This window comes from Chelon labrosus, assembly GCF_963514085.1.
Source record: "Chelon labrosus genome assembly, chromosome: 12".
NCBI lineage: Eukaryota > Metazoa > Chordata > Actinopteri > Mugiliformes > Mugilidae > Chelon > Chelon labrosus.
In genome coordinates this window covers 13,866,751-13,887,698 of record NC_140345.1, presented here as the reverse complement: position 1 = coordinate 13,887,698, position 20,948 = coordinate 13,866,751, and the positions used below count along the sequence as shown (strand labels likewise).

General features: G+C 40.9%; 1 protein-coding gene across 1 annotated transcript; it reads right to left on the bottom strand.

The window, feature by feature from the left end:
* Positions 1-1,393: 1,393 nt before the first annotated feature.
* LOC311497689 (urokinase plasminogen activator surface receptor-like) lies at positions 1,394-3,516 on the bottom strand. Its single transcript, XM_084558038.1, has 5 exons — positions 3,464-3,516; positions 3,100-3,219; positions 2,879-3,025; positions 2,661-2,771; positions 1,394-2,549 (listed from the first exon to the last, which is right to left on the bottom strand). The coding sequence occupies exons 1-5, from the start codon at positions 3,507-3,509 to the stop codon at positions 2,344-2,346; spliced, it is 630 nt and encodes a 209-aa protein (XP_084414164.1). The 5' UTR covers positions 3,510-3,516; the 3' UTR covers positions 1,394-2,343.
* Between the last annotated feature and the right edge of the window lie 17,432 nt (positions 3,517-20,948).

Below are 20,948 nucleotides of genomic sequence, written 5' to 3'. Positions count from 1 at the left end.
TCTCTTGTACTTGGGGGTGACTTTAACTGCTGGTTAGATCCAGTCTTTGATCGATCCTCCACTAATCCTGGTGTGACAAGTAGGTCAGCCTGCTTTATTCAGCCTCTGTTACTTTGTTTATGTCCCTTCCGGGCCTTCCTCAGAGGACTAGACAGTGGAGATTTAACTCAACCTTACTGTCAAATGATAACTTTATCAAATATATGAGATCAGAAATAACTTTCTTTCTGAAGTTACTAGCTAACCAACTTAAAGGCTCTAAATGCAAAACAACACATTTCTAAGATTCGACTGCCAAATGGCTGCACAACTACAGATGGGTTGGAAATTAATGGAGCATTCAGGGATTTCTATACCTCAGAATTTGAGACTGATTCACAGAATAAGACAGTTCTTGATTTTCTTTACAACCTTGACGTCCCAACACTTTCCTCAGGCCTTAGGGAGAGACTAGAAGAACCTGTATCACAGGCTGAAATAACCGCAGCTATCTCCTCTATGGAGTCCAACAAGTGTCCAGGCCCTGATGGCTTTCCAGTTGAAGTTTCTAAGAAGTTTTCTGTGCTGCTTTCCCCTTTACTACCAGGACCTATTGAAGGATTACCAGTGTCTGCCAACACGTGAACTCTTCAAAGATATCTTAGAGACATCTTGGAAAGAATCGCATGCTTCCAGTGCCTCTTATTATTTGATATTCAGTGATACTCATACATACTAGTATATGTATCACATGCTTGTTCAAATTTAAACTTCATTTCAATCAGGGAAAACTATAATCAGCTGGCTGATGTGTTCTGAGCAGCAATAGAGAGAGAGAGAGATGAGCATGGGATTGTTTTCCTGATTCTACACTTCAAGTTTCCTTTACTTCCTATATTAAGTCATTCAAAATATCATAGTTGACGCTGTGATGAGTTTGCACTCTTGTTGAACATAATAATAAACATAATAATTTCTCATTTCACCTCTTGTTTGCATTGTTTGTGTTACAAGTTTAGTTACATTTGTTCAGAAGTTGCAGTCTGCTGCTGTGTTAGAGCTGCTTGTTACACAAACTGTCCACTAGATGAAGGTAAACGGTTGTTTCCAAACTCTCTCTTCTCTCCTCTCTCTTTATAAATCTAATTTCTGTCCACACTAAATCTACTGGGTGCTGAGAAATAAATCTAAATCAGCCTCTGTAATAATCAAATTAAAGCCTGTCCATACCACCTTCAAGCAATGATCAAGCAGATTATTTGTGTCTCACACTGGGTTTGTTTTTAATTAATTGTTCAGTCAGTTGAAATCACAGTTTGTTATGTGTGACATTAACATCAGATGACATTTATTTTTTAATTGTTTATTTGAAAAGGACAAATACAGAGATACACTGACAATTATTGAAGCACTGTCTGAAATAAAACCTAGCAATAAACACATTTATTCATTTAGAGCCTTGAAAAGTTTCAGAATTAAATTATATTACTCAAATAATATTTTAAATATCAAAATGGGTATAACCTAAAAATCAAGTAGTTCTCAGGCAGATCTATACCACAGGAGACACAGCTGTTATTTCTGTAATCGTGATCACGGTTGAACATTTCTACATTTAAACACTGGGTTCTGGTTCAGTTATAGGAACTTATGGAATTTCTGATTTTGTATGAGGAAGTTTTTCAGACATCCCTCAAAAAGAGGAAAAGGTGTTGCTACTCAAACATGAGATTGATTCTGGTTTCAGTGACTTAAGACCAGTCTGATTAATCAAACATGATGGCCCAAAGAAAAGCTCAAGAAGGTCAAAAAGTAAATGTTAAAATATAAATGTCTCATTGCTCTTTGTGATAAATACTGATGCATCCATATTTGTATTAAATTCAGCAAGTTAATCACTGAATCACATATAGGGGCCCTACTGTACTTATACCACGTGTCTGGAATCAGCAAATACAGAGTCTGAATCAGACCTGGACCTTGATGACCTCTTTGACAGGCTCTTGTGATGCAACCTGAAACAGTACATGTCACGTTCTCTGATGTAAATATCCACTATAGTTATAAGATAAAATGTCAGAAGACTCAGAACTTACAACAAAAATTGTCAATGAATTTATTGTTTACTTTGTTTTATTCTTTTATTCACAATCATATGCAAAGCAGTCGATATTGTATTTAGAAGCAACATATAAACAAATTTAAAAAAAGAAAGTTAGAAGCAGAAAATCTTTTTATTTTTTCCTGTTGGTTACTAAACTTTCTACTTCTCACATATCACTTAAGGTCATGTGTGAGGCAGTAAGTGCTACGAGCCTACGCAATGATGTGAAGCAAATCTGGACAGTGATTCTTCTTTCTCCATCAGTTCAGAATCAAAGAGATCAGCGGCGTCACCAGCAGCAGGAGGCCAGCACTTGTACTGCGTGCACTTGTACTGCTGACACCGTTGCAGTAGTCGCCCTGACAGCAACTGATTCCTGTTGCAGTGGCTTGTGCAGTTTCTGTGTCTGGGCAGTATATCCTGGAGGTGCAGCCCTTTGAAGTAACATTTACCCCGTCTAAAATCACTGAAAGAAAGAACATTGTGTCAGTCAGCTGGCTTCAAATTTTTAACACTAGAATCACAAACACTTCTTAGTCTATATAGAAAAAGAAATTTAATACAGAAGTCATGCTACATGTTACTGAGATGCAGTGGTCCTCATTCCCCAGGCAGTTTAGAGTTGAGGTGCACGTTTGTCCGTCACAAGTGAAGCACTTTTTGCCATTTGGATCGGTTTGACTGGGCTCTGTGAAATAAAATATATATTAATTTAAAAAACATCATATGATAATTTCATCATTTGAACTAAGCTTTTAAAGCAAATATTTATATAATTGATTATTTTTTTCCTACCTGGGGCAGGTTGGGTGTTGCAGAGGTCGGTGGCGCAACACTTGATGACAACTTCTTGTCTGATGTATCCCAAGTTGACTGAGTGCTCGCCACACTCCTCAGGCAAAGTACATGATCTTATAGTGTCATACGAAACTTTTGAATGACCTGCAACAAAACAGTAGTCATTGTAAACTGGGCCAGTGTCAAGAAGAAATAAGAAGAGGTACAGAACACCATACCTGAATAAGTCACCACTCTTTGTGCGCCACACTCATGTTCCAGCAAAGGGCATTGTGTAATTGTGTCATTGCAGGTTCCAGTCGGTCCTGGTAAACACTGATAACATCTCAGGGTACTGGCTGATGAAACACAAAATGGTGACATAAAGAAGATTTAAATCTACTTGTCTTCAAAGCATGAAAAACACATGTATTAAAAATATAAAATATAAGCAATGTTTACTAGATGCAAATAAAAAGAGGCTGAATCATCTGTGCACGAGATGCAGAGATTCAAGAAGAACAGCAGTAAATACTAAAGGAAAATTATAGTACTGATTTTCTTAAGCATTGAAACAGTTTTAAAAAACAGAACAAAACTTACCTTCATGGAGAAGCACAATCCCAAGGATCAGTGTGAGGAGATACATTTTGTGATGGTGGAGTACAAGTGAGTTTTAATTTGACCTCTTAAAGGTATAAATAGTTGGTAATAGAAGGGGCTGGCTTCACCCTTCAAACCACACCTCCATTCTTTACTGATAGAGACAAAACCTGACTCTGAAAAATCCTTGAACATTTTCTGGAAACTGAATTAAGATTTTAAATTAGTTTTTGTTGTTTTGTCTTTTTACATTAACATGTAGTCAGTCACTTATTAAAAAGTTTAATTTGATCTTTTTCCAAATTAGCAAAGTAAAATCTGACAGTATCATTTGAATGTACATAATTTATTTCACGTTTGTTAAAAATCTCCACTGCTAAATTAAAAAAAATCCACTGATGACATCTTAACTCCTACAACTCTTAGTTGCACTCTTGTTGAGGCTGTTTGTCAAAATCTAGGTATAAAAGCTGAATTATTTTACTTTCTATTATGAATCAGTTGCTTGATCAGTGTGTAAAACGTCACAAAATAGTCAAAAATAGTCATTATTCACCATTTCTTTTTCAAAAGAAAGCACTTAAGTTTAAAATAAATGAATGCCACATAGGGGTGGCACATAGGGCACAGTGGTGAGGTGGTTAGCACTGATGCCTCACAGCAAGAAGGTCCCGGGTTCGAACTGCTGAAACAACTCTACAAATATAGCCTGCATCCACCTAATTTTCAAAATAAAGTTTCACCCTTTCGAAAATGAAATTGACTTCTTGCACTTTTAAAATGGGCGGCAAGAAGGTCCTGGGTTAGAATCCATGGGCCGACTGGGCCTTTCTGTGTGGAGTTTGCATGTTCTCCCTGTGTCTGCGTGGGTTCTCTCCAGGTACTCCAGCTTCCTCCCACCGTCCAAATACATGCTCATAGGTTAATTTGTGATTCTAAATTGGTCGTAGGTGTGAGTGTGAGTGTGAATGGTTGTCTGTCTCTCTGTGTTAGCCCTGCAATGGACTGGCGACCGGTCCAGGGTGTACCCCGCCTCTCGCCTGATGACAGCTGGGATAGGATGAATTAATGAATGAATGAATGCCACATAACTTTGTTCCACTGAAATGAATAGCTACACTATTTAAGCTCTAGCATGCTGGTTAGATTCTACAACCTCAAAGTGGTTTGTGTTTAATGATCGTCTGCAACACCTCAGTTTTATTTCCTCAGAATGTGTCAAGTTTAAGCCAGTTCAAGGACATTGTGTTATTTCAGTGGAAGTTAAAGGTTAAAGTCCACATGTTATGCTTCACAGTGGATTCCTGTTGGTTGGCATCAAGTATCTTTTATTGTTCCGTGACATCACACATAAAATGTCCACGTGAGTTTTATTTATGAGTAAATTAAAGTTAATATTTTGACAATCAAAATGTTCATAATAAAAGTGTAATACCTCTTGATCAGACATGTGAACATGGATGTTTTCTCTTCCTTTCCACTCCTACCACTGATGCACTGGGTGCGGTTGTGTCTCCAAACATTAATTAGGCCAGCTTTAAGCAACTTTCTGACATGGAGCACCAACTGTTCCACTTGATTTCAACATGTCCTTAATGTGGCTGCTTGAAATCAACAGAAACTGTTCTGTTGTCCTTCCTTTAGGAGTGCAAATGACAGTCTCCACTTTCAGACACACGTTGAACAAAGATAAAAGTTAGGGGTGGGACATTGACGGGTCAATTACAGTAACGTGCAGTGAGGTCCATGGCTGGGTAGGCAGGATCAGCCAGAGCTTAAATCATATACAAAAATATATATTATGTAGAACTCAATATTAAAACCACTGCAAAGTCAGCCAAATGCCGCTGTCAGAAATGTTGCTAATTACTGACATCAGCGGATTATAGCGCGCACACAATTACTGCCAATTAATTTTCAGAGATGTACATTCACCTGCATTTCTGCAGGATTTACAGCTGAACATAGGAGCACCCAAAGACAAGAGCACAACAAGAAATCACCTGTATCTCAACAACACAGGATTTACAGCTCCGGCGCATCTATAAGGCCAACATTATAAACACTGCTCATTCTTGATCACATACTATTAAACCTCTAAGCAAAAATACGTCTGGAAAGCATAAAATAGCTATTGTATGACATCACTCACATAAGAGCACAACATAGGAAGACTTCATAACCAGAGAGAGAGAGAGACAAAATATACCTCTTCTTTATGTCACCATTTTTTGTTTCATCAGCCAGTACCCTCAACTGTTAAGAGTGCATACCAGGACAGACTAGAACCTGCACTGACAATAGAACAATGCCCTTAACAGAGGAAGTTTTTAGCCCCCAAACACACCACAAGAGGAAGTTGAAGTTGTGGAAGTTGTATTTTTTTTGTATGATATCTCCGAATGATTGTGACAGAACAATAAATGATACACGATATGATGCCAATTAAAAGTAATCTGTTGTGGGGCGTAACACGTGGACTTTAACCTTGAACTTCCACTGAAATAACACAGTGTCCTTGAACTGGCTTAAACTTGACACATTCTGAGTAAATGCAACTGAGGTGTTGCAGACAACCGCATGTACATTAAGTACAAACCACTTTGAGGTTGTAGTATCTAACCAGCATGCTAGAGCTGAAATAGTGCAGCTATTCATTTCAGTGGAGTTTGCCAATTTATTTTAAACTTAAGGCATAAGACAAAAGACACTGTATCTTTACCCCATGTATGGGAAATTACCTTGTAAAGTACATACAAAAAGCAATAACAGATTTTCAGAACACTCTGAAAAATATATAGAGAAAAATAGGAATATAAAAGACATTCTGTATATACAGTGTGTTGGTGGAAACTACAAATAAATAACTGCTAAAACTATAAAACTATAAGATGGTGAGGTAGTGGTTCGTGCAACATAAGGCAGTGCATAAAATGAGTGTAATTTTTTTTTTAAATGAGTCTAACGTGTGGGTTATTGCTGACTCAGGCTGGTATTGAACAGTTGGAATGAAGGACCTGCGTTCCTTCTTGCAGCCTGGATGCAGCAGTCTGCTGCTGAAGGAGCTGCTTAGGTCTCCTACAGTCTGATGCAGTGGATGAGAGAGGTTGTCCATGATTGATGTCAGCTTGGCTAATATCCTCCTGTCTTTTGAAATTGTGAATAATGACTATTTTTGACTATTTTGTGACGTTTTATACACTGATCAAGCAACTGATTGACAATGGAAAGTAGAAGAATTCAGCTTTTATACCTAGATTTTGACAAACAGCCTCAACAAGAGTCCAACCACCAGTCATAGGACTTAAGATGTCATTAATTGATTTTCTAATTTAGCAGTGGAGATTTTTAACAAACGTGAAATAAATTATGTAGATCCAAATTTTACTTTGCTAATATGGAAAAAAGAGATTGACTATATGCTAAATCTACAAAGATAAAACAACAAAAACTAATTCAAAATCTTAATTCAGTTTCCAGAAAATGTTCAATGATTTTTTTAGTCTGATTTTGTCTCTATCAGCAAAGAATGGAGGTGTTGTTACAAGGGCAGTAGATTTACTTCTTCTTTATGTCACCATTTTGTGTTTCATCAGCCAGTACCCTGAGATGTTATCAGTGTTTACCTGGACAGAGTGGAATCTGCACTGAAACAACAACCCAATGCCCTTTGCAGGCAAGTCAGTGTGCTGCACTAAGAACGGTGACTTATAGAGGTATGGTGTTCTGTACCTCCTCTTATTTCTTCTTGACACTGGCCCAGTTTACAATGACTACTGTTTTATTGCAGGTAGTTTAAATGTTTCGGATGTCACTGCAAAATCGTGTGTTTTGCCTGAGGAGTGTGGTGAGCACTCACTCAACTATGGATACTACAGAGCCGTAATTACCATCAAGTGTTGCAGCTCCGACCTCTACAACACCCAACCTGCCCCAGGTGGGAAAAAAAAAAAAATCAATTATATAAACATTTGCTTTGAATGCTTAGTTCAAACCAAATGATGAAATTATTATATGATGTTTTTTAAATACATATAAATATATTTTATTTCACAGAGCCCATCCCAACCGCTCCAAATGGCAAAAAGTGCTTCAGTTGAGACGGACTGACGTGCAACAAAACTCTAAACTGCCTGGGGGATGAGGACTACTGCGTCTCAGTAACAGGTAGCATGACTTCTGCATTAAATTTCTTCTTCTATATGTAGAAAAAGAGGTGTTTAGTGATTCTAGTGTTAAAATTTTGAAGCCAGCTGACTGACACAATTTTCTTTCTCTCAGGGGAGAATTCAGACGGGACAAATTTTACTTTAAAGGGCTGCATCTCCAGGGCATTCTGCTCAAACACTCGATCTGCACCGAAGGCACGATCCACTGTAACAGGAATTAGCCTCTCTCAGGGCGACTACTGCAACAGCGCCAGCAGTACAAGTGCTGGCCTCCTGCTGCTGGTGACGCCGCTGATCTCTTTGATTCTGAACTGATGGAGAAAGAAGAATCACTGTCCAGATTTGCTTCACATCATTGCGTAGGCTCGTAGCACTTACTGCCTCACACATGACCTTAAGTGATATGTGAGAAGTAGAAAATTTAGTAACCAACAGGAAAAAATAAAAAGATTTTGTGCTTCTAACTTGCTTTTTTGAAATTTGTTCATATGTTGCTTCTAAATACAATATCAACTGCTTTGCATATGATTGTGAATAAAAGAATAAAACAAATTAAACAATAAATTCATTGACAATTTTTGTTCTGAGTTCTGAGTTTTCTGACATTTTATAAGAATAATAAAAATAATAATAAGAAGAAAACCTTTATTTGTCCCACAATGGGGAAATTGCAGTTTGCAACAGCATGCAGAAATGGAAGAGATAGAATAGTTAGATATTGCACAGACTGGTGTTATTACACCATAAGGTGTAATAATATTGCACATATTAGGAGTGCTCGTTGTGGAGCCTAACAGCAGCAGGAAGGAAAGACCTTCTGTATCTTTCCTTCACACATCGAGGGTGAAGCAGTCTGTCACTGAAGCTGCTCCTCAGTCCTGTCAGGTCACCATGCAGGGGGTGGGAACCATTGTCCAGCATGGAGGACGGTTTAGCCAGAACTCTCCTGTCACCCACCTACCTCACTGAGTCCAAGGGGCAGCCCAGGACAGAGCTGGACTTCCTGATGATCTTATCCAGCTTCTTCCTCTCCCTCTCTGTGATACCACTGTTCCAGCAGACCACTCCGTACAGAATGGCTGATGCCACTACAGAGTCACAGAAGGTCTTCAGGAGTGCCCCTTTCACTCCAAAAGACCTCAGTCTCCTCAGAAGTTAGAGTCTGCTCTGTCCCTTCCTGTAGAGTGCGTCCGTGTGGTGAGTCCAGTCCAGTTTGGTGTTAAGGTGAACACCCAGGTACTTATCAGAGTCCGCTTGCTCAATGTCCATTCCCTGGATGTTCACTGGTGAGGGGACGGCAGAACGGCGTCTACGAAAATCCACCACCATCTCCTTGGTTTTCCCCGTGTTGATAAGAAGGTGGTTTGGGTGACACCAGTCCACAAAGTTCCCTGTCAGTCCTCTGTACTCTGCGTCGTCATCATCTCTGATGAGGCTGACAATCGCAGAGTCGTCAGAGAACTTCAGCAGTACACAGCTGTGGTTGGTCTGTGAGGTAGTCCAGGATCCATATAGACAGCTGGTGGTCCACACCCATCCTCTCCAGTTTGTCCCTCAGAATCACCGGCTGGATGGTGTTGAACGCACTTAAAAAAATCAAAAAAGGTGATTATCACAGTGCTGCCGGGCTCTTCCAGGTGAGAGAGAGCTCGGTGTAGCAGGAAGATAACGGCGTCCTCCACTCCAACATTAGGACGGCAGGCAAACTGTAGTGGGTCCATGGAGGGGCCCACCTCAGAGCGGAGATGTCCCAGTATCAGTCTCTCCAGTGTCTTCATCAGGTGGGATGTTAGAGCCACCGGTCTGTAGCTGCTGAGGTCTTTAGGGTGCGATGTTTTGGGCACCGGTACAACGCACAAGGTCTTCCAAATCTCTGAGTGAGGAGGGCATAAGTGAGGGACCAGCAAGTGAGGGACCAGCAAGTGAGGGACAAGCTGCATGGAGGGAGGAGTGGGTGCTTGATCAAACCTATTGAAATATAGATTTAGATCGTTGACCCACTGGCCTCCTTGGTGTTGGCATAAAACAAGTCCAGTGTTGTATTGTCTCTTGTGGGGCAGGTGACATACTGAGTGTATGTGGGCAGAACAGATGAGGGAGAAGCATGATTGAAGTCTCCAGAGATGCAGAAGAGGGCCTGTGGGTGCTGTGTCTGCAGCTTGCTGGTAACTGAGAGCAGGGCATCAGAAGCTGTGTCTGTCTTAGCAGATGGGGGGACGTACAGCGCTATCACAATAGCATGTGAGAACTCCCGTGGCAGATAGTATGGCCTCCCGCTAACTGCTAACAGTTCGATGTCCTTGCTACACAGTTGTGCTTTTACAGTACAATTGTCCAACATAACCGTGGCGTCCGGGATGCTCGGTGTAAGCCAGGTCTCCGTGAACAGAAGGATGCTGCTCTCTCTGTATTTCCATTGGTAACTATACAACTATGGTGGATATTTACATCAGACAACATGACATGTACTGTTTCAGGTTGCATCACAAGAGCGTGTCAAAGAGGTCATCAAGGTCCAGGTCTGATTCAGACTCTGTATTTGCTGATTCCAGACACATGTGCTATAAGTACAGTAGGGCCCCTATATGTGAGTCAGTGATTAACTTGCTGAATTGAATACAAATATGCCTGTATCAGTATTTCTTAAGAGCAATGTGACATTTATATTTTGACATTTACTTTTTGACCTGCTTGAGCTTTTCTTTGGGCCATCGTATTTGGTTAAATAATGAGACTGTTTTTTTTTTTGTTGTTTTTTTTTTTTATTGAAACCAGAATTAATCTCGTGCTTTAGTAGCTACACTTTTTCCTCTTTTTGAGGGATGTCTGAAAACTTCCTCATACAAAACCAGAAATTTCATGTTCTTAAGTTCCTTTAACTGAGCCAGAACCCAGTGTTTAAATACAGAACTACATGTGTCCAACTGTGATCACGATTACAGAAATAACAGCTGTGTCTGTTGTGGTACAGATCTGCCTGATAACTACTTGATTTTACCCATTTTGATAAAATATTATTTGAATGATTAGGGCCCGAGCAACAAAGTGCAGGGGCCCAATGTATTTTCCGGAGCCATATTCTAAATCCAACAGGAAGTCTGTTATTTTGATTAAACTGTGGAAGTTGGACAAACGTTTTTTTTTGGTAGGGTTTGCCCTCAGGCTTGATGCCTTATCAGATTGACTTCAAAAGTTGGAAATAAGTTGTCGAAAGATAGACGAACGAAACTGACATATGTTTATTGACTTTTCGCCATACTTTGTCCAAACTGCATCAAACTTTACAGTATTGTCAATGGTCCCTGCCTGCACACATCCATATGTCAATATTCATACAATTATTGTAGCGCCACCTATTGTGAACAGGAAATGTCTGATTTTGGAGCGTATTTGTAGTGTGACCTGCTGTTATTGTCAGGGTGATTGGATTCCCTTCAAATGTTGACAGTCCAGCAGATGTAGCCATTACATTGGTCTCTGGTGGGTTGTCTGTCTGTGAGTGTGTGTGTGTGTGTGTGTATGAAGCTGTTTTAACATACTTTGATGCCACAGAGAGAATACATTCAAAACAGCCAAGACTTACAGCTGTCACAGAAGATTTGCTCTGAAAAATATTGAATTGCACAGACTATGCATCGTGCCACGGTGCATTGTTACTCCAGTGTATCCCCTGAGAACTGCAGTGACCCCGTCTTTGCCGGTCCACGACGGGCTAGGGTGCGAGGACCCGTTCAATTTAATTTAATTCTGCAACTTTGCAACTCTGCAACTTTGCAAAGTTGTCAGTGTCTCTCTGTATTTGTCCTTTATTTATTTTTAAATAAATAAATAAATAATAAATGTCATCTGATGGTAATGTCACATATACCGAGCTGTGATTTCAATTTAAAAAAAATTCAATTCAATTAAAAACATCTAAAGAGTGAAAACATTTATTTCCATTATTATTATTATTATTTTAAAACTCACACAAGTTCAAGGCCTTAAGTCTCCCATAATAATGAGCACAATCTGTAAAAATGATTACCCCTAAAGTCTTGTAGTTTTGTGTCTATGATTGCCGTTTCCCAATTAACTGCACAGAGGTAATTTGTTGGATCTTTCATACAGCAGGCACAGAGAAGCCCAACTTGAAGAGCATGGTACAGCAGTATGGTTGTCTAGCATGTAGTAAAACTCTATATCAAGGATTTCTGCTTCTTTTCAGAGACTTGATAAAATCTTTAGCCTGTTGACAATGCAACAGCCCCATTAATGTCGTGCTGAATCAAATCTATCCTTGAAGGTGCATCCCCAACTCCTGAAGAAATTTTGGAGACATCAGAATTGTCCACTACAGGGATAGGACAAAGTGGAGCAGCTTCCAAGGTGGCAGTGCAAGCTGCTACTTCAGATTTTCTCCAAGTCACTGCCACATTAGTAAGATTTCATGAGCGAGTCTCAAAAGGAGAAACGTTCCTAAACCTGGAAAGGGAAAGGTCCAGTTTTAATACAGACATAAACTAGTAAGTAAAACTAAACTGTACCATTACAATACATACACCAAACAACTGAACTCAGCTACAAACACTCGTGTACAGTCAACGTGAGGAGGTCTCCTGGCTGTGGCTCAGTAGGTAGCGCGGCTTGTCCACAAGCCAGAGGGTTACCGGTTTGATCTCCGGATCCTTGAGCAAGACACTGAACCCTCAGTTGCTCCTAGTGTGGTGTGTGAATGTGTGTGTGCTTGTGTGTGTGAATGGGTAGATGCGTCTGTGGCTGTAAAGCGCTTTGAGTATCAATAGGTAGAAAAGCGCTATATAAAAACAAGGCCATTTACCAGAGAAGTAAGAACTAAGACCCGTACAAATTAGTTCAGTTTCAGATTTGCTTCCGTGCATCATTAGAAGCTTTCCTAAACAAAAACATGAGCGGATGAATCCCCATGTCACAATCTGGCTTTTAAGTTAAATCAGAAACCTTGGCTGAATGCAGAGGTCCGGTCTCTGCTGAAAGCCAGGGATGCTGTGTTCAGGTCTGGTGACAGACTGGCACTCTGGGCGGTTAGAAGACAGCGGACTGCAGGAGTGAAGAGGGCCAAGGCCGCATACGCCCAGAGGATCCAGGGACACTTCGCGTCCAACGATCCACGGAGTATGTGAAGGGGCATAAAGTGCATCACAGGCGATAACACCAGAGATGCAAAATCCCCCAGACACCCCTCTCTTCTACACCCGCTTTGAGGACCCAGGCATCTCCCTCAGCACCAGACTCACCCCTCCACCAGAAGAAGAGCTCCTCAGTGTGACCCCAGCAGAAGTGAGGAGAACCCTCTAGAGGACTGATCCACGCAAAGCTGCTGAGGTCTTTAGGGTGCGATGTTTTGGGCACGAGGTCTTCCAAATCTGTGGTACCACTCTCAGCTTAAGGCTCAGGCTCAAAAAGAAGTGTAGAAGAAGACGATAGAAGATGGCAGAAAGGCAGCCTTTGGTCGGGAAGAAAGGTAAAGCGAATTCTGTGGTGTGGAAACAATTCGGTTTCAAGGAGTCTGACTCGGAACAAACGAAGATATTGTGCAAGATATGTCACGCTACTAAGGTAGGGTAAGGGGTACGGGCTGTGAAAAGGTTGGGAACAACTGGCATAAAACAAGTCCAGTGTTTTATTGTCTCTTGTGGGGCAGGTGACATACTGAGTGTATGTGGGCAGAACAGATGAGGGAGAAGCATGATTGAAGTCTCCAGAGATGCAGAAGAGGGCCTGTGGGTGCTGTGTCTGCAGCTTGCTGGTAACTGAGAGCAGGGCATCAGAAGCTGTGTCTGTCTTAGCAGATGGGGGGACGTACACCGCTATCACAATAGCATGTGAAAACTCCCGTGGCAGATAGTATGGCCTCCTGCTAACTGCTAACAGTTCGATGTCCTTGCTACACAGTTGTGCTTTTACAGTGCAGTGTGTAGGTTTATACCGCTGTCAGCTGTTCTGTCCGCCCGCAGAAGATGAAAATTGTCCAGCATAACCGTGGCGTCCGGGATGCTTGGTGTAAGCCAGGTCTCCGTGAACTGAAGGATGCTGCTCTCTCTGTATTTCCGTTGGTAACTATACAACTATAGTGGATATTTTCATCAGACAACATGACATGTTCTGTTTCAGGTTGCTTCACAAGAGCCTGTCAAAGAGGTCATCAAGGTCCAGGTCTGATTCAGACTCTGTATTTGCTGATTCCAGACACATGTGATATAAGTACAGTAGGGCCCCTATATGTGATTCAGTGATTAACTTGCTGAATTGAATACAAATATGGATGAATCAGTATTTATTAAGAGCAATGTGACATTTATATTTTGACATTTACTTTTTGACCCTTTCCTTGTTTCTTTGTGGTTAAATAATGAGACTGTTTTTTTTTTTTTTTGAAACCAGAATTAATCTCATGGCTTAATAGCAACACCCTTTCCTCTTTTTGAGGGATGTCTGAAAACTTCCTCATACAAAACTACTACTACTAAATACAGAACTACATGTGTCCAACTGTGATCAGATCACGATAACAGAAATAACAGATGTGTCTCTTGTGGTATAGATCTGCCTGACAACTACTTGAGTTTACCCATTTTGATATTTAAAATATTAGACTGCATCTTCTGTACCCGCTTATTCCTGTTAAGGGTCGCGGGGTCTGCTGGAGCCTATCCCAGCTGTCATCGGGCGAGAGGCAGAGGTACACCCTGGACAGGTCACCAGTCTATCGCAGGGCTAACACAGAGAGACAGACAACCATTCACACCTACGGCCAATTTAGAATCACCAATTAACCTAATGAGCATGTCTTTGGATAGTGGGAGGAAGCCGGAGTACCCGGAGAGAACTCATGCAGGCACAACATGCAAACTCCACACAGAAAGGCCCAGTTGGCCCATGGATTCTTCTGTGAGGCATCAGTGCTAACCACCTCGCCACTGTGCCGCCCTATTATTTGAATCATTCAATTCAATTCTGCAACTATTCAAGGCTCTAAATGAATTAATGTATTTATTGCTAGGTTTTATTTCAGACAGTGCTTCAATAATTGTCAGTGTCTCTCTGTATTTGTTCTTTTTAAATAAACAAATAAATAAATGTCATCTGATGTTAATGTCACATATACCGAGCTTTGATTTCAACTGACTGAACAATTAATTAAAAACAAACCCAGTGTGAGACAAAAATAATCTGGATTCAAAGCAATAGGACAATAAAGTCAAATGATTTTGGAGCATTTGTTAAAATGAATTTGCACACAAGTTCACATGTATGTGAGATTTATTCGTCAGTGCTGTTAGATTTAGTGCGGACAGACATTGGGTTTATTAAGAGATCAGAGAGAAGAGAGGATTTGGAACCAACAGTTTACCTCCATCTAGTGGACAGTTTGTGTAACAAGCAGCTCAGCAGCTTTTGCAACAGGGACCCCTCTCTACCTGAAGCTCTCAACAGATTCTACACCCGCTTTGAGGACCCAGACATCTCCCTCAGCACCAGACTCACCCCTCCACCAGGAGAAGAGCCCCTCAGTGTGACCCCAGCAGAAGTGAGGAGAACCCTCCAGAGGATTGAACCATGCACAGCTGCTGGTCCCAATTACATCCCCAGACATTTTCAACACCTCCCTCCAACAGGCGGCAGTCCCCATGTGCCTGAAGACCACGATCATCCATATTCCCAAAACGTCCACAGTAAGAAGCCTGAATGACTATTGGCTGGTAGCATCGCTATCAACGACGAGTCCAACCACATTCAGAAGGTGGAAAATCTGGAGGGTTGGTGCAGAGAAAACAACGTCTGCATCAATGTGAAGAAAACCAAGGAGATGATCGTGGACATGCACATGGGAGGGACAGCGGTGGAAGTGGTACAGATATCTGGGCGTCCACATCACAGACGATCTCACCTGGAGCACCAACACTTCCTGCCTGATTAGGAAGGCACACCAGTGCATCTATTTTTTCAGGAGGTTGAGGCGCACCAGACTTGGGAGCTCAGTCCTGACATCATTCTTCAGATGTGTGGTGGAGAGCGTCCTGTGCTCCTGCATCACTGTGTGGCACAACAGCTGCTCTGCGGCAGAGAAGAAGGCTCTCCAGAGGGTGGTGAAAGCTACACAGAAAACTGTGGGAGGCAGTCTATCCACCATCACGGACATTTACACCTCCAGATGCAGGAAAAGGGCCACCTGCATCATGAAAGACCCCACCTACCCCGCACACACACTGTTTGTCCTTCTCCCCTCAGGCAGGAGGCTGCAGAGCATCAAGAGCAGGACCACCAGACTGATAGCTTCTTCCCGGAGGCTGTGAGACTGTTGGACTGTTGAACGCTGGAGGAACCCTGTCGCCCCTGCAGTTTCCACGTTTCCATGGGCCGACTGGGCATTTCTGTGTGGAGTTTGCATGTTCTCCCTGTTCTCCCTGTGTCTGCATGGGCTCTCTCTCCAGGTACTCCAGTACCCCCTCCCCGTAGATGAGCTCTAGCCCTTCAAATTCAGTTGGACTGTGCTGGCTTATTGATTGTCAGGCCAAAAGGTGGCAGTACAGGTTAGGTTCTGACGTCTGTAACTGAACAAGACAGTCATAGTTTAACCGGCATCCACTTCTGCTGGGACTGTGGTCATCACTGGTTTTCCCGGGGAAGCTGAGCATGGAAAACAAAAAGAAGACAAAAGCTTAGGAAGCAGACAATTAAACTGACCTTTCATTACAATTTTCAAATTTCAAATTTCCCAACATTCTGATTCGCTTAAAATGGTCACGTACAAGACTCTGGCCATAATGGAAGACAATTCCCCCCTTTTTTTTGGACCAAATGCCTCGGGTCATAGGCTCGTCCTGTTTATACTGGAATCTGCAGGGACTCACCACACAGGAGCGGGGTAGGGCGCTGAATCTGAAAGGAACGTCGGCCACCAGAACACGGTACGCTGTAAACAGAAGACAGAAAAAATGAATTCTCTTGTGACGTGACATGACAGAGGAGAAAGAAGAGAGAAATACACCTACTGTCATTTTCATGAAGATCAATTGGTTTCTCATATTCTGGAAAAAAAGACAGCAATAGTGTAGTAATTAAATCGTCTTCTGTTTGCCATTTTAGAAAATATTCTCATTTGCTTTCTGGTGAGTTAAATGAAAAGACTGACGCCAGTGGTGGACAGTAACGAAGTAAATTTACTTGAGTACTGTACTTAAGTATTTACTTATTATTTTTGGGGGATACTTTACTTTCACTCCACTACATTTGAAGGACAAATATTGTACTTTTTTCTCCACTACATTTCTGTTGATGCAATTACTTGCTACTTTTGAGCTTACGTCAGCTGATTATTTTTTTATTTTTTTATTTTTTTTCAAAATTCTGAGAAAAACGGTTTCTGCTGATTCGCATATGGTTTGTCTTAGTCGTATACGTCATGCCATACAATCCATACAATGGAGGAAGAAACTGGAAACACCTGAAGAAACTCCCACCAAGCACCTGTGGCCTTATCTCAAAGGCCATCTCAAACCCATGTTTGAGATTTTTGCCATAAAAAATTGATTCGTTTCAGTTTAAATGTTTGTTGTGCTTACCGCGAACAAATTATATCACGGCCTACAAGAACTCGTCTTCCAACCAGAAAAAGCACATCGCGGTATGTAGAGAGAGACATAGAGAGAGAGACTGGGTGGGTGTGTGCGCGTGCGTTAGAATCGCATCAGTGGATTGTATAATGACAATAAAGCTCCTTTCCTTTCCTGTATTTAAGATAAGATAAGATAAGACTTTATTCATCCCCGTGGGGAAATTAGGGCGTTACAGCGGCAGGAAACAACAGTGCAAGATGCAGAAGATACAAAAAACTAGAATAGAATAAAAATAGAATACGGCAGACAAATATGTTATGTACATAAAATATTTACATATTGCATCAGAGGGATCACAGTGTCTAGTCTAAGTTGAAACAGCCAGTTGAAATTTCCTGAGATACTTTTTAAATACTTTTACTTAAGTATTTTTTTAGGCAAATACTTTAGTACTTTACTTAAGTAATATTTTGACTAAGCTACTTTTACTTGTATTGGAGTAATATTTGACAAGGAGTATCTGTACTTTTACTCAAGTAGTCAAGGTGTGTACTCTGTCCTCCTCTGACTGACGCCTTCATTTATATCTTATCTTTTAAACTGTAAAGCTACAGTCATTAGCCGGTTACCTTTGATTCATGTGTAAAAAGGAGGAAACAGGTGGTTTTGTGAAAAGGTATCAAGTTACACCTGGCATTACCTTTGCAGCTCACAACGAGATTAAGCAACCTACTGTTCAGATAAGATTAATGGTCTCTGCCTACTGGGAGACTAGGGTCAAAGTCACCACCAGGAATATCAGAAGCAGAATTCGGTTTAGCACTAACAGGCTTCATCACTGCAGCTAGAATCATTCTTTGCCACTGGAAGAGTCAGACTTGACCAGAATTTACAGACTGGGTTAAGCTGATGATGGATAATGCCTCCTATGAGCTGATGATAGCAAGGTTGAATGATAACAAAGGGAAATTTTACCAGGTCTGGGGCCATTTTCTGAAACATATAAGAGGCTAAAGAGGTGCCTATATCATGTGATATATACAGCTGTGGAAAAAAACAAGAGACCACTGCAAAATGATCAGTTTTGCTGGTTTTGCTATGTATTTATTAAAATGAACATTTTTGTTTCATTCTATAAAGTGCTGACAACATTTCTCTCAAATTTGAAATTAAAATATTGCCATTTAGAGCATTTATTGGCAGAAAATGACAACTGGTCAAAATAACAAAAAAAGATGCAGTGTTTTCAAACCTCGAATAATGCAAAGAAAACATATCTTAAACAACACAACACTAATATTTTAACTTAGGAAGAGTTTAGAAATTATTATTGGTGGGATAATCTCAATCTTTAATCACAGCAGTGGTTTTTTATAATCTTCCTCATAAAATAATATTTGGTTCAGGTGATCACCTGATCAGTGTCTCAGTAAGTAGAATGAGGAGGCTTGTGTTGGAATCGAACAAACACTGGAATGGACTGGCTGCCATAGATGTACAGATGCTGATTTAAGAAACATTTGTGGGAGTGGTCTCTTAATTTTTTCCAGAGCTGTATATATCCATATATATATATATATATATATATATATATATATATATATATATACCAGTGATACTCGGGGCAGTGACCCCCAAACTGGGGAAGTGGCTCCAACAGATCCCAGGAACAACATCAGAAGCCTCAGTCCAGAAGATGACACAGATACCACCCCAAGAGGGTGAGAGGGATGTTTATATATATATATATATATAATATATATATATATATATATATATATATATACACTCCTGATCAAAATTTTAAGACCAGTTGAAAAATTGCAAGAATTTATATTTTGCACTGTTGGATCTTAAGAAGGTTCTAAGTAGTGCTTCAAAATGCAAAAAGAAGAAATGGGAGTGAGACAAGAAAAAAAATTGAGCAAGCAATTTATTGCAAACAACCATTAAACTGAAATAGGCTGTTCATCAGCTGATCAAAACTTTAAGACCACATCTCAAAAAAAAACCATAAACCCCCTAAAACAGAAATGAAATTTTCAAAAAAGGACTCAGTAATGAGTAGCTGCGCCATTTGCGTTAATTCAGTCAGGTACCCACACTGTCATGACCTCCTGATGGCAAAGGCAAAAAAGCTTTCTCTCTTTGAACGCGGTCGGATTGTTGAGCTGCATCAGCAAGGCCTCTCGCAGCGTGCCATTGCTGCTGAGGTTGGACGCAGTAAGACAGTCATTTTAAACTTCTTAAAAGATCCTGAGGGTCATGGGAAAAAAAAGTCAAGTGGTAGACCCAAAAAAATTTCACCGGCCCTGAGCCGGAGGATCCAATTGGCTGTCCGTCAAGACATGGGACGATCCTCGGCTCAAATTAAGCTTGTCACTGGTACCAACTGCAGTCCCATAACCATTGGACGACATCTGCGAGAGAAGGGTTTTAAGAACAAAAAACATCTTCAAAGACCTCCTCTCCTTCAAAGGCACAAAATTGCCCGTTTGGAGTTTGCACGAGAGCACCAAACATGGGACATTGAAAGGTGGAAGAAAGTTTTATTTTCTGATGAGAAAAAATTTAACCTTGACAGTCCTGATGGCACAGTGGAGGGGGCGCCATCATGATCTGGGGTCTTTTTCCTTCAATGGAACAATGGAGCTTCAGGGTGTGCAGAGGCGTCAAACGGCAGCTGGCTATGTGGAGATGTTGCAGGGGGCATCCCTCATGACTGAAGGCCATCGTCTGTGTGGTAATGACTGGGTTTTTCAACAGGACAACGCTGCAGTTCAAAATGCCCGCCTGACAAAGGACTTCTTCCAGAGAAATAACATCAATCTTTTGAACCATCCTGCGTGTTCCCCTGATCTAAATCCAATTGAGAACATTTGGGGTTGGATGGCAAGGGAAGTTTACAAAAATGGACACCAGATGCCCTCCGTGAAGCCTTCTTCACCACTTGGAGCAACATTCCCACTAGCCTCCTGGAAACACTAGCATCAAGCATGCCGAAACGAATATTTGAGGTGATTAACGCAAATGGCGCAGCTACTCATTACTGAGTCCTTTTTTGAAAATTTCATTTCTGTTTTAGGGGGTTTATGTTTTTTTTTTGAGATGTGGTCTTAAACTTTTGATCAGCTGATGAACAGCCTATTTCAGTTTAATGGTTGTTTGCAATAAATTTCTTACTCAAATTTTTTCTTGTCTCACTCCCATTTCTTCTTTTTGCATTTTGAAGCACTACTTAGAACCTTCTTAAGATCCAAAAGTGCAAAATGTAAATTCTTGCAATTTTTCAACTGGTCTTAAAATTTTGATCAGGAGTGTATATATAAACGTCCCTCTCACCCTCTCTCTCTCTATATATATATATGTATATATATATATATATATAACGCAGCATCTGATCTTATACTCACATTGAACATTTAGTGGGCGCTCACTTGAAGCTTTCTGACCTCCAGTTGAGTAGTTAACACTACATTCTGGTTCTCTTCTTCTACAGTCCAAGTTTGCGCTAATGTCCTTTCCCAAATCCCATCAGACACCTGAGTGTCCATCATACGGTCTATTCCAGTTACACCATTTAGGGTCAGGGGAGAATGCAGACTGCAGGACACTGTGCTCTGTTCTCCCACCCTGGGGATACCAGTGATGCTCAGCTGAGGTTCCTGTGCATGTTCTATCAAATCAAAACAATGAGAGAGCAGAAGTGAAAGTGGATCTTCTATTCTCAAAGTAATC